Genomic DNA, 25,754 nt, shown 5'->3' on the forward strand with positions numbered 1-25,754 from the left:
TTATTAGATAGGACAGAAATGAGACAGGAAACAAAGTGGGAGAGAGAGTTGTCGGGGTGGAAAATGTCCTCTAGCCGGGATTCGAATTCAGGATGCCCTAGTGTGGTAAAGTTGGTTTTGTTTTCGATATTTCTGACACATTCAGTCATAAACGGCAATAACTCAAAAAACCTCTTACCCTAAAAAGATATAAAGTGTGTTTCCTACAAAGTTATTGCAGTTTATCACTGAATGTGTCAGGAATATTGAAAACAAAACCAACTTAACCGCGCTGGATGACCTGACGTGCTACTGTTGGAGTGCTAACTCATCAAGACATTGTAATATGATTTGTGAACTCATTTGAAGAAACAAATTCAGTTATCAATATTAAAAGATCCAGGAGCTGTCAAATCATCTTAGATTGTCTATGCGAGGTACGAAGAATGGATCCTAAAATAAAGCAGTTTTTGTTTTGTGGTAGAGGTACACAGTAAATGGCTATTGTCATGATGATCATTGCAGATGCAGACTGCAAACCTAGAGCGTCAATTTTCTAAAGGTCAATGGGAGGCTATGCTGTTTCAGTAAAGCAAAACGTAAAAAAAAAGATTGAGTTTACCGTGAATTTCAGGATATTTAACTGGCATGTTGATGTTGTTGGTTTAGTCATGTTGTTTTCATCCACATATGGTTTACTGTCTTTTTGTCTTGACAACAAATGTGAATTCTCTCAGCTGTTGCCATGATATTATAGTTTAATCAGACAGACAGAAAACCTTATAGATGATAATGCAACCACACCCCACATTTACTGTGGAGCAGTTACTATTCAAATGTGCGTGTGTGTGTCATGCATCACACACCAAGATTAATTCTGATTGGATATTTACCAAAATACATCCCTCAATCACATTCTCTTCTCATTTTTTTAACGAAAATGTAATTATGTTTTAATCATAGTTATTGTCATCATCACTTGTGTGTTAAAGACTAGCTTCTTCCCTCCTTGTTCTGTGTAGTTACAGGGTTGCTCTTGAAGGTAGTAAAATAAATATACAAACACACTATATTTCTTTACTTTGCAACCTTTATTTTACTAAATATGGATTTTAAAACACTTTTTTCATCTCATAATCATTGTCTTGTCTATCATTTTGTATAATTAAACAACAAAATGACACATTATTTCCTTCCCCCTTATTTATGCAACTCTTGCTTGGCCTTTTTTCTGTTATTTTTTTTCTTAACCTCCACAAAGGACTCTGATGGTGAGTAGCTGATTGAATTCCATGGGTCTTACTGCTATGCATTTTATAAACTGTGGGTATGGAAAGTGTTCAGAACCCCTTAATTTTGCTGTCATATTGCAGCCATTTGCTAAATTCATTAAAGTTATTTTTTCTTATTAAAGTTTTTCCTGTTTGCTTTGACCTTGTTAAAGAAACTAGGTTACACTTCATTTTTATTTTCACTATCCACTAGCAGAGCAAAAGACCGGTCTTGCAAATGTGTAAACTCTTTCTCATTGGGTTGCCACATTTTCCCAACCATTTTTCAAAACAGCTAACACGGATGTCATTCAAGCAGTCCAAACTCCATTGTTTTAGTTATGGTAACCAAACAGAAACCATCTATTCCTAACTATTAGAAACTACCAACATCAATATGAATTCAGTGAAGCACCGGTTTGACACTCCTTCACACAAATCTTCAAAAAGCAATCAGTCTGCAAACCTTATAAAACAGTGGAAGGTCTGTGTTGTTCTGTGACAGCATGGATAGAGGAGGTCAATAGTGGCTATGTCTTATACTCCCAAAAGATTTGAGTGTATATTGGTTTACATGTGTTTTCTCTAATATTTACAGTGATTTATTACTTTTGTCTGTTTTACAGTATTTCAGTTTTCAGCCACAGTTTGAAAATTGTCCTGAATTCAATATAAATGTAATCAAAGCATTTCTTATTCTGGATTCAATTCTTTGCAAAAAGGCAAATTTGACAGCCTAACAAATGGCATTGGCAATAGGCTACAATGACAAGCAATGGTGGTGCACTGAGTTCTGTATTTTGTATTTTGTATTTTGTTGTCCATTGTGTATGATTAATTGAAAGAGCTCATATACTTGTTTGCAAGTTGTGTTGTTTGAAGGTAAAACTAGCTTTTGTTGCATATTTTAAATGTTTTGACACAGTATGTGCCTTTTGCAAGCAAAATGTGTCATTTTGACCATGAGTGCCGCTGTTTAGGCCTGTGTGTTAACTGTTTTGAAAATGTGGAGTTTCAGTTGACAACTACATCCAAGCAATCGAGAAAAACTGTATTAATTATATTAATTATTTTATTTTTAATAAATCTGCAACAATTTCAAAAAATCTTTTTTCACATTGTCATTATGGGGTATTGTGTGTAGAATTTTGAGGAAATAAATCAATTTAATCCATTGTGGAATAGGGCTGTAACATAAAAAAAAAAATAAAATGAAAAAGGTAATGCGCTATGAATAATTTCCGGATGCACTGTATGGGTTGTGTGTGGGGCATCACGGTGGTGCAGTGGGTAGCATGATCACCTCACAGCAAGAAGGTCACTGGTTCGAGCCTTGGCTGGGTCAGTTGGCATTTCTGTGTGGAGTTTACATGTTCTATTCGGGTCAAGTGGGTTTCCTCCGGGTGCTCCGGTTTACCCCACAGTCCAAAACATGGTATAGATTAAATGGGTAAGCTAAATTGTCCAAAGTGTATGAGTGTGAATGGGTGGGTGTGGATGTTTCCCAGTGATGGGTTGCAGTTGGAAGGGCATCGGCTGCTTAAAATATATGTTGGATAAGTTGGGGACTAAGCCGAAAATAAAATAAAAATGTGTGTGTGTGTGTGTGTGTGTATATATACATACATACATACACAGAAGGGCATCTTTAAATAAGATAGATCTATATGAAACCAAATGGTCAGATAAACCAAGATTTGGCAAAGATAATTGTGACACAAATGTACACTTTATTAAGGTTTGCTACTTTGCAAAAAAAAAACTTTGCTACTAACAAATCATTATCTTAGACTTTTAAATAAAGTATTAATTTGTTGCTTAATAATAGTTAGTAGTTGGGCTTAGTAGTTGGGTAGAATAACGCATGTATTTTAGTATAAAATATCTTAATATGAAGCAGATAAATAAGCCAGTAATTAGTACTTAAAATAAAGTGTTACCTTACAATATTCAACCAACACCATTTATCAATTTTCTTTTCGGCTTAGTCCTTTTATTAATCTGGGGTTGCCACAGCAGAATGAACCCCCAACTTATCCAGCATATGTTTTACGTAGCGGATGTCCTTCCATCTGCAATCCTTCACTGATAAACATCCATATTCTTGTTCACACACATACACTATGGACAATTTTATCCTACCCAATTCACCTATAGCGCATGTTTTTGGACTTGTGGGGGGTTACCGAAGCATCTGGAGGAAACCCACGCGAACACAGGGAGAACATGCAAACTCCAAACAGAAACACAAATGAACCCAGCCAAAGCTCGAACCAGCGACCTTTTTGCTGAGAGGCAATCTTGCTACCCACTGGCCACCATGACGCCCACATCATAACACTTATAATTATTTACGCAATAACTTTTTTCTTTATTTCCTAAAAACAGCAATTGCAAGTATGTTCTTTGTAGACAAATGTCTAGCTGGTAACTGCAGTCTCATTTAAGAACATGACTCTGGGTCCAAAAAAAGCAAAAACAAAAAAAACAAAGAGAAAAAGTCAAATACAATTCAATGAAGTGATCACCATCCTTTATACAGACGAATTCCTTGTTTCTCGTGAAGCTTAAGTGCTATAAGATACTCATAGCTTCCTCCATGATTGCCAGCATTCCGAGGATGCTTTTTATGTTCAAAGTAATGATGCCAGTTTCCATCTTTATCTGCTCCAAACCCAAAAACACTCACCTAGACAAGAAATTAAAAAAAAAGTGACAATCAAATATATTTCAATGTTACCTTGTTTGTTTTTAAACTGTAGATATTTGTAAGTATAATGTCATTTTGTAAACATAGCCCTTCCACCTTTCAAGTGACTTTTTTCAGGATTATTCTAAACATTTGAATATTGATAACTGAACCATTGTAGTTAAGTAAGTTTCAATCATAATTTTTCTCTCTTTATAAACTGGAATTTAGATAAAATTTGTATAGTAAAACACAAATCATCATAAAACTTTTAGACATTATACACACTCAAGGTGTATATTAAATCATTGTCATATCAAACATTTTTTTTTATAACGTATTTTTGTTTGTTTGTTTTTTCAAACTATATACTATAGTCATACTATATCTATAGCCTGAAACAAATTTTTACTATTTTAAGTTAATCATAAATAAAATATATTTTTCTTGAAGGTTTAGCATTTATGTGCTTGAAAGAACTACTGAGACTAGGAGAAAATTTGTCATCTTCCAAGTTCAGATTTGCATAGGCCTATGCCAATTTAACCATTGCTTTATGGGTTAAAAGGAAGGACTTACAGTAGAACAGACTTTTAGTGAAGAAATGAATATGTTTATGGCAATGTTAATATGTCTGAACTTGGTGGGATAGATCTGTTATGCTGCTGCTGCTTTGATTATCATGGCAGAGCAAGTACTGAGACCTGCTACTGCCAGTGTATTCACAGGCATGGCATCTGAGCATTTAATACACTGCTGCTGCAAACATAATATATAATTAAGCCCCAAAAACAAGCAGGAGAACATGAAGACAAACAAACTAAATGTAACTGATTATGTGTAAACATCTATGGCAGAAGCAATATGCATCTTTAACACGAGTAGAATGGAATAGACAATGAGATAACACCTCCCAAAACAAGCAGATCTATTGCCAGGACATGTGTTTGTTTTATTTTTTTTATTGCCACCATAGGCTATAGGACTACATGTTTTCTATGTATGTGTACCAGGGCTACCTTGCTGACCGGTTTACGATAGTGAACTAGTGTAGGTGCCTGCGGAACCTTTCTGAATGGCTTATCACTAGTGAACTAGACTATATGTTGACATGGGGCGTCAGCGTCACAGCTTCCCATTCACTTTGAATGGGTGACGTCAGGCGTTGCCGAACTGCTTTGTGGATCCGTCGGAGCTGCTTCTGAGGTGTTGCTTGCTGCAGAAGTAGGGACTAGCTCAACTTTTCAAGCACCGACGGAAGCATCAGCCAATCAGATCGCTGTATGCAAATACACCAGCTAGACAGTGCTGACTGAATCTTATTGGCTAACGCTTCTATGACGATCGCTTCAGCCCCAACTTCAGACACGCCTTCAGTCAAGCGTTGACGCTGAAGCCCCGTTTGAATGGGAAGTAAGCCCTTGTTACTTTGCTAACCAGCTAACGGTAGCGCACTAGCTTGTGTGTGAGGCTTGACACTGCCCAATGGCTTAGCATAAACCGTGCAATAGTGTTATTGTAGCAAAATATCATGTAGCAGCATGATAGAAATAAATAACCCAGCAACTACTTGAGGAGTATAATTAAATTATGGTTATGCATTGCCATATTCTGTGGATTCATCTTTTGATTCCAGTTAAGAGCTTTGTTCTTTATTGTTCAAACACACAAGCTCTTGTGAAAAGCACACACCCTGCTAAAATCGTGTGACAATTTGTGTCTGCCTAAACTGCCTAACAATCTATGTAATTATACAGGGTATATATAAGAGTAAAAGTATTATTATTATTTCTTCTTTTTTTGTTGGAACTCATTACATACATGTGTTAGAAATAAATAAATGAGGAGAGAACCCAGTCCAGGAAACTCAAAACAAGCAGAATTCCTTTATTGAGATGTGTTGGTTCATTTGCAGTCATATAGCATCTTCTAGAAGTCCACCAGTCTCCCTTCAGGAGTCTCTTACAGATCTGCAATCTGCTAGTTTTACCAGAAGTCTGAAAGCAAGTCTAAAATGAGTCTATCATATTTTTTTAGGAAGAGGGGAGTGGCTAGGTGGAGTAATTTGTGCATAAGGTCTTACTGGAAATGCAAACCTTTTTAAATGACTCAGTTCAAGTGGGTGAACTGGATTGATCAGTTTATTAAGAAGAATCGCTAAACTGTTAACATATTTGTTAATGTGCGTTACATTTTTCATCTATTTCAATATGCTTCTGAGCTTGCACTCCCATGGTCTTTTCTTGTTGTTAAAGCTAGCATCACTGGTGCCATATGAGAATGCACCACTGACAAAACCCTGCTGAAGCTGATACAACTTTTATCTGTAGAGACAATTAAAAGTGACAGTGTTTGGGTGCTCTTCTTTTGTCTGAGATAATTAAATTACCCTTATTACTGAAATGTGTATAATCCACAGTGTTGTACACTTGAGATCCTCAACACAACAGAGATGAGGATCCAATTGCAGGTTTATTTGAATCATCAGACAGGCAAGGTTCAAACAGGGACAGACAGGAGCATGCGGCAAATCCAGATAGTGGTTAATATCACAAGTGGATTGTCAAGGAAACAATAACCAAACAAGGTCAAAAACCTGAAAGGCAAAACTAGGATAATGCTAAGTAACCCTCACTACTGGATACAAGATTAAGCAAAGCTTGTTAGAATATTATCCCATGTGATTAGTCCTAAACAGCTTCAGCTGTGTAAATGTAATCAGAGGGTGAATTAGGGCTGGTGTGTCTGTAAAGTGCAAGATGGGTATGTAGTTCAGTTGAATGTGAGTGTTCTCCAGCAGCCTGTAAGGGCAACACTGCTGGTGTTCATAACAGAGCCCCCTACTAGGAGCAGCTTCCAGGCACATGTTCATGCAGCAGAGTTGTGCCTAAAGTGTGTAGCTGAAGTAGATCTGGGATCTTTGGTTCAGCAGGTACTGGCAGGTCATACAACCCCATTAGGTCAGGAGGCACTGGTGGTTCAGACAACCCCAGTAGGTCCGGAGTCTCTGGGTCAGCAGACACTGGTTTGTCAGATAACCCAAGTGGGTCGGCAGCAGTGGTGGAAAGAGTACTGAAAAATCACACTCAAGTAAAAGTAGCTTTACTTGCCCAGAAATGTAGTGCAAGTCGAGTTAAAGTAAGTTAAAGGATTGAAGTAAAGTGTTGTAAATATTACTCAAAGTATGAGTAAAAAATAGTCAATTTAAAAGTACTCAAGAGTAATGAGTAGAGTGCATTACACTAGGAAAGGTTAATTCATTTACGTGTAATTTGTGCATGTGTGTAAACATTGTCATGTGCGTAACATAGTGCATTTAGTTATTGTTTGAGGCTGTAAGACTTGAGATATCACAATTATTTTCATGTCTTTGACAATGCAAACCTGAGCTGAAAACACAGAGACAGTCAGCTCCACAACCCAGCAGGTGGAAAAAACGCGGGAAAAACCAACTCCCCTCTTTTCCTCCATTTACATTCAAAACATCTCCCAAAACCCAGATGGTCACTAAGCCCCTTTTCACTCAGCTCACACAGAATGGTCATTTCAAAATATGAATGTTCTATATTAAAGTCACTTTATCTATCATGTTTGATATCATTTAAAATGTCTCAGTGCGACTGGTACAATGGCCTCTGTTTAATGACCAAGACTGACATGCTTGTGTTTAAGAGATTGTATACTTGGCTGGTACAAGACTCAGGATGGTAAAGGAATCCAAATAAACGAGAATAATATAAAATAACGAATCAAAGAGAATATTCAATTATAATCTTAAGTAATATTAAAAGTAACTAAATAATCGTATCAATGTTTTATAACTTGAGTCAGATAAAATAAAGGTAAATATATTAATATTCTAAACCACCTCATACTAAAATTGAAGTTAGATATGAGTTAAGTTTCAAGTAAATCAACATTGTGCACTGGAAAAACCGAATATGCAGTGAACCTTAGTCCACCAGTAGACACTGTCATTGGACTAACTGGCTGGACCTTACAAGGCCCTTCTGGTCATCATACAGTAAGTATCCATCATCTTCTCATCAGTTACATTCAGTCTAAGTAGTCTCTGGGTCACTGCGTGTAAAAAATCTTCTTAAACACTTCTAATGCTTCCAAACAGTTTGCTGCATGTCTTGAGGTAGTTCACTATGATGTGAATTTGCAGGACTGATTTTAATAATCCCCATAGACAGGAAATAATAAAGTAGTGACTGCAGGTTGTCGGAACGTTTATTTAAAAAATGTTTATTTTGTACTATTGTTTTTATATGCATGCTAGTTTAATAAATACTATTTCTGCTACAAAACAAATGAAAGATTATAATAAATTATTCAATTCAAGGCTGAAAGCTGCAAAGCAGTAATCAATAACTTAATTGAAAAATAATATACACCTAAACAAAGAATGGACACAAGAAAGGAAAAAAAAGTCTCACTTCTATAGCTCTTTAAAAGTTTTGGTTTGTGTCATTTTAAATGCTCAGTCTCGTTATGTGCTGATTTACATTTTTCTGTGTTTGTGAAAAAAGCAGTATCTCGAGTATCGAGATGCTCTACCGTAGTAGAGCATCTCGATATGACCGCTCGCGCAGTAACATTCTTAGTAACAGCCGCAGTTGCAGTTAAACTCAGTAACAGTGAGCTTCTTTGTTGATGATGTGTAGTGTTGGATTTTTACATTTAGCGAACATTTGCGCTGAACATGCAGTGAATGCAACTATTCAGGCACTTTTCTCCGAAAACCCTCAATTGATCTCGGCTGGCAGGTCAACTTTCACCACATAATCTCTGTCGTCGGTGCCATTATTTGCACCTTTAGTTGGGATTTGCAAACCTGTGTGCTTTTCTCTCTTCAGTCGTTTGCATTTGCCGCGGTCACATAAACTCCCTGTTATCTGACAGAGGGAAGCCTTTAGTGATTGAACAGCTGATATGAATCAATATAGCACCAATATAATAGTCTTCTTGCAGACATGGCTATAAGCCTTACGGCAAGGACATTTTCACAGTATTGTCTGATAATATTTTTTCTTCTGGAGAAAGTCTTACATGTGTTATTTCAGCTAAAATAAAAGCTTCTATTTTTATTTATTTTTTGGATAAAGATACAGGGATGATCTTTTGATTGTCCTCATAAATTTGTACTCTTAAAATGCATGTAGGGCTTTAACAATTATTCCAGAGCACTCTTAGAACTACAACCATTTTAAGTGCTGCTTAAGTTATGATGCTTTTTCGAAACAACCTATAATATTACGATCAGTCATCATTGTCTGGAGCCTATTGAATTTATTGCACTTTTTAAAAGACCCCTGCATGCTAGATAAAATGTTTGTAACAGCCGAAGCACACCGTGTATGTGCTGTTGATGTGTGTGTGTGTGTGTGTGTGGTGTAAGAACAAGCAAACTACTTAAAAGTGGCAGGCCTTCTGTGGTACTTGCTGTCTGAATTCAGAAGAAGTTTTTTTAAAGCTACCACTAATTCTGTGCGAGGAAATAATTTATGGATTTTGTATAAGCATAAAAACAAGGTATAATTTAAGATACAGGTAAAATAGTAATTAAAAACTATTACCTGGTCACAGATGTGCAGGGCAAATATAAGTGTAATAAAACCAGTGGATGGATATCTGCCATGTTTCTGCAGCCAATGTTCTTGGACATACTTCAGAAAACTAGGATGTAGGACCATCACCTAAAACCACAGACAGAAATTACACCGGTACACCTAGACAGTAATTATATTTAAGTTATTTGAATAAAATATTAAAAAAACCTTTTTAGGCGAATGCCAAATACAGTATCAAGTTAAACTTGTGGGCTAATATCTTGAAGCACTGACTGATTGACACTGACACACTTTGTGCTCACCTTGTTTTTGTTTGCTTTTATAGTGGGTTTTACTGGAATGTATGTTCTAAAGAGAAAGGAAAATATGCTATTATGACAATTTCTAAACAACTGCATTTATTATAGTCTAAACATTATATATTTGCATATACAAACTATAAATGCAACATAGGATCATTCTGAAAACATAGCCCTAAATATGTTTCTGGAGATCACAAATTATGTAGCCAAAAGTACGTATGGCTGCATTTCATTTTTAAAACGAACGCTTCTGGGCGATATGATGCTGTTCCTTTTTTCGCTTACCAGCTGACCGCTTACCCCCGTATGGACAGCTTTGCTGCTGTTATCAGTTTGTCCAGTTAGCTCGCCATGAATGTCAGTGAACTTGGGATGCAGAAAGGGAAGGAGGAGGGTGGGTCAGTCGATTGGTCAGCCAGTCAGTCGACAGCGGCCTCTGCTTGATTTAGGCAAGAACAGCAGGTGTGAGTGGCACTTGCAAGAGAAATTCATTCATTCATTCTTTTTTTTTTTATTAATCCTTTTTTATTAGTCCTTTTATTAATCTGAGGGTTGCCGCAATGGAATGAACCGCCAACTCATCCAGCCCGTGTTTTATGCAGCGGATGCCCTTCCAGCTGCAATCCATCTCTGATAAACATCCATACACACTTATTCACTCTCATACACTATGGACAATTTAGCCTAGCCAATTCACCTGTACCACATGTCTTTGAGCTGTGGGGGAAACCAGAGCACCCGGAGGAAACCTACGCGAATGCAGGGAGAACATGCAAGTTCCACACAAAAACGCCAACTGACCCAGCCCAGGCTTGAACCAGCGACCTTCTTACTGTGAGGCGACAGCACTACATACTGCGCCACTGTGTCGCCTGCAAGAGAAATTTGATATCTCAATAAGTCTACAAAGCGGCAATAAAACGTAGCTCCTGGGATGTATTTGGCGCACTCAAGAAATATAAATAGAGGTATGTTTTCAGAATGAGCCTGGGTTGTATAAATGTATTCAGCTCCACCCTGAAGAAGCATAATGCATATTTAATTGTATCTTTTATTTAAGATACAATTCATATTTATATTTAACTGCACATTTTAAGAATCGTGTTGTCTTACTCTGCTTTTACAGTGTTTTCAATTACATTATAGCATTAAAATACAATACAATACATTTATGTCTAGTATGGAACAAAATCAATGCCAAAAGTATTGAAAGAAAAAACTTAAATAATAATAATAATAATAATATAAAAAAATAATAATAATAATCACTTGAATTGCCAGGGTTTGTATTTTTAGATCATGAAATTTACTATAGCTGTTTATTTAAGCAGTGAATATTTTAACTAGAAATATTTCAAACACATTTTCATACTTTTAAATTCAATACTTCATATTCAACTTCCAATTATAATTTCCAAAATATTCAGTTCTGTTTAAAAATACGATGTGTAGTGTTCAAATGGCAATTTTCTGTCCGTTTTATTTAGGTTCAAAAATTTGTTTCTATAAATTCAGTGGTTCAACTTCAGTTGTTAAAATTTAATTTACATTCAGGAACAGCAGGAGAAGAATGAACATCACCTTCTGTTTTTTCATTAGCAGGTGGAGATGGACCAATTTAATATTTTAAACCAGTAATTAGGTGAGGAAAAAAATCTAATAACAGCACAAAAGTAGCATTTAATTTTAATATCAGTGTCTGGACATTATGAGTATTAAAATGATTATGAGTGAACTGAGTAAGATCTTTTGGACATTTACACTTAGCGAGTGGTCTCATAAACCACACTCCTCAAATCTCACGAGGGGTCCAGCGACAAACGTTATTCTGCATTTGCGCATTTATCTGGTATCACTGGGACTGGTGAGTCTACATGCGCATAAACTGTCTTTTGACAAATATGATGTTACACATTATCTCTATCTCTGTTAATCTTATCTTTTATAGATGTAAACTTTTATTATTATTATTATTGACTGCTATAAAGAATACAAACTGCACAAGAAAGAGAAACCGGAAAGGAAAATATTATAATGATGAAATTAAATAAACCAACACACAAGACCAGGGGTAAGCACAATTAAGAACAAAGATGTTAGTAGCAAAACCAGGAAAATATAAAGAGATTGTCACACAAAACAGTTTAGGTTACTTAGAATTGAAATAATAATAAGGGATACTTCCGGGAAAAACGGCGTGTTGGCAGGTATAGTTAGACATAGACTGCGTCCGAAACTGCCTACTACTCAGTAGGTACTGCATTTGAATTTAAACATACTACTCAGCCATTAGAAAAGTATGTTCTATACAGTATGAATGTGAGCAGTATGAATGGTTTTCGGACGTACTACATCCGCCATTTTGTAATGGTAACGTAACCTACAGTTACAGTCAGTTGTGTCGCTTCCATTCGTGAATTATCTCGCAGGGCATTATGGGATATCGCAGCGTGCATGGGATGCCCACTGCAGAATCTCGCCGGAAATAGTAAGTCATCCAGGTACTTCTCGCATACTGATTTTCGAATTCTATAAATTTGGACAAACTACTCGGCTTACATATTGATTTTAGCGTACTATATACTGTAGTATGGAAGTATGTGGTTTCTGTCGCAGCCATAGTTTTGTTCAGTTATTTTTAAAAGTATAGCGTGCCATTCCTATTATTCAGTGCCAATTTAGAGTATAGCAACTGTATGTGGAAAAAATGTCAAATTTTTCAACATTTTTTGTTTTTTAATGTTGTATGTCTCCATGCCACCTCTAGCAAGTTCCTGCCCTAGGTACTTGTCTACATTGCTCATGCCTAAATCAGCCACTGGTCAACAGAGTGGAGTCTCAACCGTCTCAACCGTCTCTCAGTTATCATTAAAAAAATGATGGTTCCTGATAGTCCAAAACATCTTACTCATTTTACTCATAATCATTTTATTACTTACAATGTCAAGATGATATTAATATCCACTGATATTAATATGACAGTAAATGCTACTTTTGTGCCGTTATTAGCTTTTTTTTTACCTATTTACAGGTTAAAAAATATTAAATTGGTCCATCTCCAGCTGCTGGTGAAAACCAGCTAGAGATCTTCATTCTGCAATATATTGTTTTTGCTGCTGTTTCAGATGTAATATTAAATTTTGACAGCCAAATTTAAACCACTGAATTTAAAATAAAATGCTCAAAAAATTGCCGGGTAAAAATTATACCTTGTATTTTTAACAGAACTGAATTTTTTGGAAGTAATATTGGGAAGTTGAATATGATGTATTGAATTTATAAGAATGAAAATGTTTAATATATTTTTAGTTGAAATATTCACAGCTTAAATAAACAGCTATGGTTAATTTCAGGACCTAAAAATACAAACCCTGGCAAGTGTGTGAGTGATTTAAAGAGAGCACTATGGGCTATGTGTCAGAGCAGGTCTTATTAATATTCATGATTCCAAATATGGTCAATGTTGAGCTGTGATTAGCAATGTGAATCTAGGGGTATTTTATGTGATGAGCATAAAGTGAGCAAAAAAAGCATTACTGGAATTTTTTAAAACTTACCTAATGGACAAAACTACTATGTAGATATCCGAGAACAATTTAACAAAGTAAATGTAATGTTAAGTTTACATGATGTCAAAAAATCATTGTCATGCATGATAATTTGTTTAACGGGCCTCACCGATCAATGTGTTTTGTTGTAAATACACTAATTAGCCACTGCAGATCTAGAGTCTTGAAAGGAATCAGCACCAAATAAGTGGAGTTATCCATGTCCACAGCACTCTCAGGGTAGATCATACGGTGAGTGGTCTTAAGCCCCACATCCCGCTCAAAACCCTCAGTTGGTCCTTTATTTATCCTAAAAAAAGGAACATTATACACACACACACACACAAATATATATATATATATATATATATATATATATATATATATATATATATATATATATATATATATATGTATAGTTTCAACTTATTATTTCTAGAATATTAAAAATTAACTGTCGTTGGTAATTGTTTTTATATCTAGCTACAAAAGCACAGTTTATGATGCAAACACTTTGTCAGTTTACATCAAGAATAAAGGCACTTGTTCTAATTCATGTTACTTTTACCACCACAATAGATGTTCATCCTTCTTAAGCACACACAATGGGCTTTATTTTGACGATCCATGCGCAAAGTGCAAAGCGCAGGGCGCAAACGCATTCAGGGCGTGTCAGAATCCACTTTTCCTAATATAAGGACGAAAAAAATCCGCTTTGTGCCATGGCACATGTTCTTAAAGGGTTGAGCTTATTTTCTTAATAGGTTTGTTTTGGGAATAAACCAATCAGAGTCTCATCTCCCATTCCCTTTAAGAGTCAGTTGTGTTGCACCATAGCACATTTGCTATTTACATGACAACTTTGTAAATGGAAAAACTAAATGTTTCACTAGCAAGAAAACATTCAAGGTTACTAAAGTAACCCTTCGTTCCCCGAAGAGGGGAACGGAAGCTCTATAAGTGGATTTGATGTTCTAAATCCACGTATGGGAGGATTCGGTTCAGAAGCCGCTCGTCTGAAAGAGTATTGAACGGGCCAATGAAAGCAATGAATTGGCAGCGCAAGCCTGCGCAGGTGTGCTGCATTGCCAATTAACTGAGCATATAAGCACACCTGGCGCCAGCAGACGCTATCCTTTTTAAGGTGAAGAGACTTTTAACAGCTAAGGGACAGTCATTATGGCGACCGAGTATAGTGCTTCCGCTCCCCTCCTCGGGGAACGAATGGTTACTTTAGTAACCTCGAACGTTCCCCTTCGGGGGGAACTCCAGCACTATAAGTGGATTTGATGTTCTAAATCCACGTATGGGAGCCCATTGAAAGCGCCACAATGACTGCACCTTACCAACACCCATCATGAGAGGGCAGTCAGGCAAGCGTGACGCACCCAGATCATGAGAGGCGCGGTCCTCCAACGTGCCCTTGGCCCTAACTTATACCACTTTAAAAGAAGCTTTACGGAATAGGTATATTTTTTTGGGAGTCGCTAGCGTCTAGATAATTCTAGGAATATACGTCAGTACGTTGGGAAGCGTGCCATCCCAGTAGGGAGGACGCTGCGGAGACCATCCGCACCCAATAGGGAAACAAATGGATATACATATGGACTAACGGGCTGACCAGCGGGCAGACCTACAACGTAGTGGGCCAGCAAGTGACTCCTCCGCTGAGTCAGTGCTGGGGGCCTCGGAGGAATCTGCAGGGCTCACCGAATGGGGAACTTTACTGACAGACAGGAGGGTGCACATCTCTCCGTGTTAGGGAAAAAAGGCACCGCAAGCGTGCTACAACACCCACCGAGTTGTTTCCTCAATCACCAAAGGTCCCTAACACCCTTGAGGAAACCGGCTCCACTCGCAGATTATAAAACCTTGCAAATGTGTTGGGTGTCGCCCAGCCCGCAGCTCTACAAATGTCTGTTAAAGAAGCGCCGCGCGCACACGCCCAAGAGGATGCAACTCTCCGAGTAAAGTGTACACGCATTCCCGGGGGGCGCGGCTCACCTCTGCCCAAATAAGCACATGAAATGGCCTCCACAATCCAGTGGGATAAACGTTGTTTAGACACGGCACTTCCCTGCTGCCGTCCGCCATAACAGACAAAGAGCTGCTCAGAAGATCTAAAGTCCTGAGTACGGTCCACATAAATGCGCAGGGCACGAACTGGACAAAGTAAGGAAAGGGCTGGGTCTGCCTCCTCCGGGGGCAGCGCTTGCAGGGTTACTACCTGATCTCTAAAGGGAGTGGTAGGAACTTTGGGCACATAACCCGGGCGGGGTCTCAGGATAACCTGAGAAAAATCCGGCCCGAATTCCAGGCACGAGTCACTGACCGAAAATGCCTCCAGGTCCCCGACCCTCTTAATGGAGGCCAACACGACCAGCAGAGCTGTCTTCAGGGACAGAAATCTTAACGATACTGTATCGAGTGGCTCGAAGGGATCAAATCGCAGGCTCGTGAGAACGAGGGCGAGATCCCAAGAGGGTGTGAGAGGGGAGCGAGTTGGATTAATTCGCCTAGCACCTCTGAGGAACCAGATGATGAGGTTATGCTTTCCCACGGTGCCGCCAGCCACCGCGTCAAGGTGAGCGGAGATGGCGGCAACGTAAACCTTGAGAGTGGAGGGCGTCAGCCTACTGTCCAGCTTCTCTTGAAGGAAAGAGAGCACAACACTGATCTGGCAAGATCGGGGGTCTTCTCTGCGAGAGACACACCACTCAGTGAATAGACTCCACTTCAGGGCATAGGCGCGCCTCGTGGAGGGGGCTCTAGCCTGAGTGATGGTATCAACCACCGCGGGCGGCAGGTTACCTAAGTCTTCCTCGCATCTATGGACCACACGTGGAGGTTCCAGAGATCGGGGCGAGGGTGCCAGATGGTGCCTTGTCCCTGAGAGAGTAGGTCCTCTCTCAAAGGGATCTGCCATGGGAGGGCTGTCGCGAGGAGGGAGAGCTTTGATATCCAGGTCCGGTTGGGCCAGAGGGGCGCAACTAACAGAACCTGTTCCTCGTCCTCCCTGACCTTGCACATTAACTGCGCGATCAGGCTCACTGGGGGAAACGCATACTTGCGTATGCCCCGAGGCCAGCTGTGGGCCAGTGCATCCGTGCCGAGAGAGCCCTCGGTCAGGGAATAAAACAACCGGCAATGAGCATTCTCGGGGGAAGCAAACAGATCGATCTGGGCCTCCCCGAATCGCGCCTATATCAGCTGGACAGACTCGGGGTGGAGTCTCCATTCTCCAGAGTGAATCCGCTGCCGTGAGAGCACATCGGCTGCACGGTTGAGCATACCTGGGATGTGAATGGCGCGCAGCGACTTCAGCCGCGGGTGATTCCAGAGGAGCAGACGGCGGGTGAGCTGAGACATGCGGCGAGAGCGCATACCCCCCATGCGGTTGATATATGCTGCCGCCGCCGTACTGTCCGTCCTGACCAGCACGTGTTGCTGCTCCAGCACCGGAGAAAAACGGCGGAGAGCAAGGAACACTGCCAACAGCTCTAGGCGATTGATATGCCAATGCAGCTGGGCACCTACCCACAGGCCCGCAACTGCATGCCCGCGACACATGGCTCCCCAACCTGTGCTGGAAGCATCTGTTGAGACAACAACATGACTGGACGCCTGTCCCAGAGGCACACCGGCCTGCAGGAACGAGGGGTCGTTCCAGGGGGTGAGGGTGCGGCGACACAGCGCAGTAACAGAGACTCGGTGTGTGCCTGCATGCCATGCGCGTCTTGGAACTCGATCTTGAAGCCAGTGCTAAAGTAGTCTCATATGGAGCAATCGCAGCGGCGTGACAGCCGCAGCGGAAGCCATATGCCCCAGGAGCCTCTGAAAATATTTCAGTGGGACCACTAACTTGCTGTCGAGCTCCCTCAGACAGTTCAGCAGCAGGCGAGCGCGCTCTCCGGAGAGGCGCGCTACCATGGTGACCGAGTCCAGCTCCATTCCGAGAAAAGAGATCCTCTGCACCGGGGCGAGTTTGCTCTTTTCCCAGTTGACCTGCAACCCCAATAGGCGGAGATGCCGGAGCACCTCGTCTCTGTGCGCAGTCAATTGCTCCCGAGAGTGGGCTAAAATCAGCCAGTCGTCGAGATAATTGAGTACGCGGATGCCCGCGAGCCGCAGGGGCGCTAGGGCACCCTCTGCGAGTTTGGTGAAGACCCGCGGAGACAGAGAGAGCCCGAAGGGGAGGACCTTGTACTGCCATGCACGACCTTCGAACGCAAACCGCAGAACTGACGGTGGCGTGGAAGAATGGAGACATGAAAATACGCGTCCTTCAGGTCTATGGCTGCAAACTAATCCTGAGGACGAACGCATCGGAGGATGCGCCTCTGCGTAAGCATTCTGAACGACAGCTTGTGAAGGCAGCGATTCAAAACGCGTGATCTAGGATTGGCCGTGACCCACCGCTCTTTTTGGGTACGATGAAGTACGGGCTGTAAAACCCGCTCTCCATCTCAGCTAGAGGTACCGGCTCAATTGCACCCTTCGCCAGGAGGGCAGCAATCTCCTCTCGCAAGACAGGGGCGGACAGGGGATTGACCCTGGTGAAATACACGCCCGTGAACTTGGGAGGCCGTTTCGAGAACTGTAGTTCTTAGCCGAGTCTGATCATGCATATGAGCCACCGCGAGGGGCTGGCCCGCGCTAACCAGGCAGGCAGAGCCCTCGCTAATGACGTCATGGCAGCAATCGTTGACGTACCCCCGGAGGGGCAGCGCGGAGCGGGTGTGCTGATCCGGGGAGCGCGAGGGTCTCGCAGAAGAGTTGGAGGAGAGCGATTCGCTCTGTCTCCGCACCCTGACTCATGAGAGGGGGCTTGGGGGCTGGGAGAAGGGAGACCGTCCCCCCAGCGCCCGAGAGCCGCTGGTGAAGCATGCAGGCCCTGCAAGCTGAGAGGCAGCGCGTCCCAGACTGGCAGGGCTTGAGCTGTCACATCCGGGAAAGGGAAAAAATGCTCTTTGTTCGAAACTTTGGTGGCACTGAAATGTACCGTTGGAATATGGGCCCCGCCCTCCAACGGGGAAAGAGCAAGTCTCCTCTTCTCCAGATAGCCTGTCTCAGGGAACCTTCGCGGTCCGTTTACCGGACTTAGCGGCACCCTGGGCAGGAGGGGCTACCGGCTTTCAGCGTGCTCGACGCACCCGCTTCGCCGGAGGCGGAGGCGGGGGCGGGGCATCGGCCGTTGGCGGGCGCCCCCGGTGAGGAGCAGCGGAGGTGGATGGCTCGGCCGGGGATGGAGCGGGCTTACGGCCCCGCCGATAGATGACATTGCCCATCGCATCCGACTGCTCCTTCACCGCCTTGAACTCCTGGGTGAATTCACCGACTGTGTCGCTGAACAGGCCAGCCTGGGATATGGGCGAGTCAAGAAAGTGAACTTTGTCAACCTTGCGCATATCTGCCAGGGTTAGCCAGAGGTGGCGTTCCTGGACCACAAGTGTGGACATCGTCGTCCCCAGTGCACACGTGGCGGACTTAGTGGTCCGGAGAGCATAGTCGGTCGCCGTGCGCAGCTCGTGTAACAAGCCTGGGTTAGACCCACCCTCGTGCAGCTCGGCCAGCGCCTGCGCTTGGTAGCGCTGGTAGGTGGCCATCGCGTGCAAGGCGTAAGCTGCCTGGCCCGCAGCCTTGTAAGCTCTAGCTCCGAGGGAGGCAGATAACCTACAGGCTTTGGACGGGAGACGGGGCGGACCGCGCAAAGCGGGGGCGTCACGTGGGCAAAGATTGACCGCAATGGCACACTCCACCTGCGGGATCGCCTCATACCCCCTGGCAGCTCCACCATCCAGGGTGGTGAGGGCGGAGGTGGACGCAGTGCGGGCAGAGAAAGGTGCCCTCCAGGACTGCGTGAGCCTACTGTGCACTTCCGGGAAGAAGGGGACGAGAGGCTTCGCCTTTTGGTCCTCTACGTAACACCCATCTAGTCGGTCTGGCCGCGGGGATGGGGGATGAACCATCTCCAACCCGACGGCCGAAGCAGCCCGAGAAAGCACGGCCAACATGTCCGCTTCAGGATCCGTTTTGACGGCGCTCGCCCAGAGGGGGCGAGCGGGTCCGGATCATCGTCGGACAATGAAAGCCCACCCTCCGATGCCGCGGAGGACATCTGATCTCCGGTGTCAGCGAGCGTGAGAGCTACCATCTGATTAGACGGATCACTCCCAGTACCCGAAGCTTGGATGGAGCGCTTGGAGGAGCGAGAGGTCCGCGAGCCCTTGTCTCTCGCTGGAGCCCTTAGATCTGCCCGAGCGCCCGCTGCAGAGCAGGGGGCGACAGGGGTGGCTCGCTCTCTTACGAAAGCTAACCGCGATCTCAAATGCGCAACGGTCATGGCATCGCAGTGACGACATGAACCGCCCCCGAGCACCACATTAACATGCTGGACCCCCAAACATGTAATGCAGTGATCGTGCCCATCATCCGGAGCCAGGAAACCCCCGCAACCAGAAACGCACAGTCGGAGCGCCATCCTGAAAAGGACGTGCTGCACGACTGTGTTGCTCTTTTAGAATGCTTTGCAGCAATACGCACCGCTCTTGGAGGACCGGACCCAAAGGGACGCCAGGCAAGGGAGAAACCCAGCTCGACCGTCTGCCGCTGCGTGGACTCACTCTGGACCGGGAGACACTCGTTCGCTCGAAGTGGCTGTAGATCAGCAGGAGGAACCCTCATGAACTCGATCAGAAAAGTCTCTGAAGCGAAAAAGACAGCGTCTGCCGGCGCCAGGTGTGCTTATATGCTCAGTTAATTGGCAATGCAGCACACCTGCGCAGGCTTGCGCTGCCAATTTATTGCTTTCATTGGCCTGTTCAATACTCTTTCAGACGAGCGGCTTCTGAACCGAATCCTCCCATACGTGGATTTAGAACATCAAATCCACTTATAGTGCTGGAGTTCCCCCCGAAGGGGAACAGTTAAACAGAGCGTCTGCAGCGTGAGAATGAGAAATAAGGCCTCTTATTATCTACTTTCGCTTTCGCTCTCGTGGATAGGGAAACCTTGTACGCACAGACATCAAATAGCCTATTAATAATAAATTTTGTTTGTTAAGCGCAAAGATTTGTTTCAAAAATATTTCTAAATTCAGTTATTATTTCCTGCAAACTAATAAATGAACAATAATAACGAAGTGTGGTCAAAAAAATGAGTTATATCCTAATACACATGCTGTGTGTGCAAATCTAAGCTTGTTTTTAATAAAAAATATTAATGTGCATATAATAAATAATACTGCTAATAATAATAACTTTATACAAAAGCAAATTGTCACAAATAAACTGAAAAAGCCCCCTGAGAAGAAGAAGGCATGAAAGTATGGTTTTATATTTATGTAGGCTAGAAAACAATGTTTTGTAATATTTTAATCCTTTATATTTATATCCAATATATATCCTTATTATATCCTATATGTATGTATGTGTATATATATATATATATATATATATATATATATATATATATATATATATATATATATATATATATATATATATATATATATATATATATATCCTTAAAATTTGTATTCTTTTTCATATGTAGAGATGTTTGTGTATTGCTCTACATCTTGTGTGTATTAAGCAGTAAGCGAGGCGCACAACTTATGCGCTCTGTGCTGTACAATCGACCGGCTTTCTTCTGGTCTATAAAAAAATCTATTATAGTTTCTCAAAATAGCAACACGCCAGCAATGCGCCTCAACACGCCTTCCTTTTTAGACCAGAACGCATTTGGGCGCACATATAAGCGCAAATGCATTAGCTATTTAAACAGCGTGGCGCAAAACGTCAAAACGACTCTTGCGGCAACCTGAAACTAGCAAACAACAATTGCGTCGCGCCTTGGTGTATGACAGGGCACAATGTCTTTTAGACTGTCATTTAGACTGTAACTCCACCCATTTCTGATTGGCTATAGAAGAACTTGTCACCAGATTAAGCCTGGTTTCTTCCATGGTTTGTTCTCCACAGTCACCCCTGTCAATTGGTGGATTTGAATGAATGGCTAATAACATGGTGTAAAGAACAGAAATTGCTCTTTGCTAATAACTGGAATCTTTTCTGGGAGCGTCCTAGGCTCTTCCGTCCTGACGGCCTGCACCCCAGTCGAGCCGGAGCTGAACTCCTGTCGGACAACATCTCCAGACTACTTCACACCATCTGACTAGCAGGTAAAAATTCACAAAATTCACACTATAGCCACCTAGACTCTTGTTCACCCCACTTAAACATCAGTAACGCATATCTGGCGAATCCTATAGAGACTGTGTCTGTTCCTCGTATTATTAGATTAAGAAATAAACGTACTGTGTGCTCCAGGAAAAATCTAGTAAGAATCAAACCAGAAAAACCAGTAGAAAGTGAAAATACAAATTTCGTAAAACTTGGTCTCCTAAACATCAGGTCACTTGCACCTAAAGCACTTACCATTAATGAAATAATAACAGAAAACAATCTTAATGCACTCTGTCTCACTGAAACCTGGCTGAAACAAAATGACTATATTAGCTTAAATGAAGCAACTCCTCCAGGATTCTTATATAAACATGAGGCTCGTCAAACTGGTCGTGGTGGTGGAGTTGCATCAATCTTTAGTGATTTCCTTAAAATTAAACAGAGAAACGGACTTATGTTTAGCTCCTTTGAAGTATTATCGCTTAATGTTCAGCTTCCAGATACTATACAAAAACCTATGTTATCTCTCGCTTTAATCACCATATATAGACCCCCAGGACCCTATGTCAAATTTCTAAAAGAATTTTCTGATTTTATTTCTGACTTACTAGTCAAAACTGATAAAATGCTAATTGTAGGTGACTTTAACATCCACATAGATGACGCTAATGATACATTAGGGCTCGCGTTTATGGATTTAATACACTCACTTGGGATAAAGCAAAACGTTGTGGGTCCAACCCATTGCTTAAAGCATACATTAGATCTAATTCTGTCTTATGGAATCGAGGTTATTGATGTAGACATTATACCACAAAGTGATGATATTACAGATCACTACCTCTTACTATATAAGCTATGTTTACCTGAAATCAGCAAACCCGCTCCAATACTCCGCCCTAGTAGAACTATTGTTCCGTCAACTAAAGATGAATTTATAAATAACTTACCTGATCTCTCTCTATTTCGTAATGCACCCGCAAACTCAAATGATCTTGATGTAGTAACCAGCAGTATGGATGCCATCTTTACTAGCACACTAAATACTGTGGCACCCATCAAATTAAAAAAGGCTAGAGAGATTAAAACTATACCATGGTATAATAGTCATACTCGTGCGCTCAAAACAGCAACCCGCGCCCTGGAACGTAAATGGAAAAAAACTAATTTAGAGGTCTTTAGAATTGCGTACAAAGACAGTATGTCCAGCTATAGGAGGGCTCTAAAATCTGCCAGGACCGAGCACCTGCGCAAACTGATAGAAAATAATCATAACAATCCTAGATTTTTATTTAACACCATCTCTAAATTAGCAAATAATCGGTCATCCTTGGAACAAACTACTCCACCGCAAATTAGTAGTGATGACTTCATGAATTTTTTCAGTAATAAAATAGAAGGCTTTAGACAGAAAATAGGAGATGCCAAACTTTCTGCACCGGCTTATACTCCAAATCCTGTAAATATTTCATTAAATCATAATAATAACCTACACTGCTTCAAAATCATAGAACATGAAGAGTTAGTAAAAATTATAAATAGCTCTAAACCAGCTACGTGTATGCTGGACTCAATTCCAACAAAATTACCGAAAGAGCTGTTACCTGCTATAGGAGAACCTCTTCTTAACATTATCAACTCTTCTTTATCTATAGGCCATGTTCCAAACTCTTACAAGCTAGCTGTTATTAAGCCTATTATTAAGAAACCGCAACTAGACACCAACAACTTAGCTAACTATAGGCCTATTTCAAATCTTCCATTTATGTCTAAAATACTAGAAAAAGTTGTTTCCACTCAATTATGCTCTTATCTGCAGACGAACAATATTTTTGAAGTGTTTCAGTCAGGTTTCAGGGCTCACCACAGTACAGAAACCGCCTTAGTGAAAATAACCAACGATTTACTCTTAGCTGCTGACCGAGGGTGCGTCTCGCTATTAGTTTTACTCGATCTTAGTGCGGCATTTGATACCATTGACCACAATATCCTCATAAATCGTTTAAAGTCTACAGGTGTCCAGGGACAGGCTCTACAATGGTTTAAGTCATACTTAACTGACCGCTACCAGTTTGTAAATCTTAATGGACAGCCTTCACAAATCTGCCCAGTAAAGTATGGGGTGCCTCAAGGATCAGTTTTAGGCCCTTTACTGTTTACAATTTATATGCTACCTATGGGAGACATTATTAGAAGACATGGGATCAGCTTTCACTGCTATGCAGATGATACTCAATTATATATTTCCACTAAACCTGACGAGACGTCTGAACTTTCTAAACTAACTGAGTGTATCAAAGATATCAAAGACTGGATGACCAACAATTTTCTTCTCTTAAACCCAGACAAAACAGAATTATTACTTATTGGGCCTAAATCTTGCACACAGCAGATCTCGCAACTCAATTTACAATTAGAGGGATACAAAGTTAGCTTTAGCTCTACTATAAAAGATCTGGGTGTCATATTAGACAGCAATCTAACTTTTAAAAACCATATATCCCATGTCACAAAAACTGCCTTCTTTCATCTGAGAAATATCGCTAAATTACGAAATATGCTATCCATCTCAGATGCAGAAAAGCTAGTCCATGCTTTTATGACTTCGAGACTGGATTACTGTAATGCTCTATTTGCTGGCTGCCCAGCATCCTCTATTAACAAACTTCAATTAGTACAAAATGCAGCAGCCAGAGTTCTGACCAGGTCCAGAAAATATGATCATATAACCCCAATTTTATCCTCCTTACACTGGCTGCCTGTTAAATTTCGTATTGAATTTAAAATATTACTTCTCACCTATAAAGCTCTAAATAATCTAGCTCCTGTTTATCTAACCAACCTTCTGTCTCGCTACAAACCAACTCGCTCCTTAAGATCTCAAAATTCAGGGCTTCTGGTAGTACCTAGAATAGCAAAATCAAGTAAAGGAGGTCGAGCCTTCTCTTTCATGGCTCCTACACTCTGGAATAGCCTTCCTGGTAATGTCCGAGGCTCAGACACACTCTCCCAGTTCAAAACTAGATTAAAGACCTATCTGTTTAGTAAAGCATACACTCAGTGCATCACCTAGCGGGTTCCACACTGGCTTCTACATCTTGCTTATATACACTATGAACAGCAGCTACGCTAATTATTCTCTTTATTCTCTATTTTCACCTGGGGATACTCATCCCGAGGTCCTCAGATTAGGCGGAGTCACTGATTGGATCCAAGACCAGCGACGTGATGATCCCAAGGATTCCATATTCGGGACCAGGCCATATCCTGAGCTGCTGCTGCGCTGATGGTCGTGGGGAGTGGAGAACATGAGTCTGATTCCAGCGACGCTCCAGGGACAGACGAGTCTTCATTGAGGCCATCTTCCAGCATAAACCACGGCGAATGAATTTCTGCACAAGACTTTTGGCCAGCGGAGAAATTAAAATGGTCGTGCCCAACTGAGTCTGGTTCTCTCAAGGTTTTTTTTCTTCACTCCCATCAGGTGAAGTTTTTTTTCCCTCTCCGCTGTCGCCACTGCCTCGCATGGTTCAGGATTGGTAGAGCTACGCATCGATGAATTTGCTCTTCAGTGTTTGAACTCTCAGTAATGATTAAATCACACTGAACAGAGCTAAACTGAACTGAACTGAACTTAAACACTAAAACCTGAACCACACTGTTCCAGTTACTATGACCATTTATGTGAAGCTGCTTTGACACAATCTACATTGTAAAAGCGCTATACAAATAAAGCTGAATTGAATTGAATTGAATTGAATTTTTGGCCAGTGTCTCCCCTGGCTGTGTGTCAATGGAGATAGTCTTCAGTGGATTGTTCTTTGACATTGACTTTTGAAATTTTACTCTAATCTTAGAACATCTTGGTTTTAACATTCAGTCCATGAAAAAGGGAATAGAGATGATATGTCAAAGACAGACAAAATTAGATTTTTAGGAGACAAATCACTTTGACCTTGTTTTAAAAAAGAAGAGTGAAATTTGTGTGTTTAAGTGCTAAGTCCTGTACCAAAACCACAGTTTTTTTTTTATGGTAATCCACTTAAATTCAAGGATTGAAAGACTTCCTTTCAAATGTTAATAGATAAAAAAATCTATTCCTGCAGTGGAGAAGGTTTTCTATCTATGGATGTCACACCCAGTCTCCCTTGTGTGTTTGTTTTTGTCATGTGAACTCCACCATGTGTTCCTTTGTTCCCATTC

The 25,754-nt window shown here is 41.3% G+C and overlaps 1 protein-coding gene across 1 annotated transcript in view; it reads right to left on the minus strand.

Moving 5' to 3' along the window:
• Window positions 1–2,912: 2,912 nt before the first annotated feature.
• The window catches only part of st3gal1l3 (ST3 beta-galactoside alpha-2,3-sialyltransferase 1, like 3), a 29,886-nt gene continuing 7,044 nt past the window's right edge, over window positions 2,913–25,754 (minus strand). The window contains exons 3-6 of the mRNA XM_087295624.2: window positions 13,496–13,675; window positions 9,818–9,863; window positions 9,522–9,641; window positions 2,913–3,939 (exon numbers count right to left, since the gene is read on the minus strand). Coding sequence (XP_087151750.2) covers window positions 3,775–3,939; window positions 9,522–9,641; window positions 9,818–9,863; window positions 13,496–13,675 — 511 coding nt within the window. The 3' untranslated portion in view covers window positions 2,913–3,774. The remainder of the gene's footprint in view (window positions 3,940–9,521; window positions 9,642–9,817; window positions 9,864–13,495; window positions 13,676–25,754) is intronic.

The sequence above is a fragment of the Danio rerio genome, chromosome 19 (genome assembly GCF_052040795.2).
Source record: "Danio rerio strain M-AB ecotype USA chromosome 19, GRCz13ab, whole genome shotgun sequence".
NCBI lineage: Eukaryota > Metazoa > Chordata > Actinopteri > Cypriniformes > Danionidae > Danio > Danio rerio.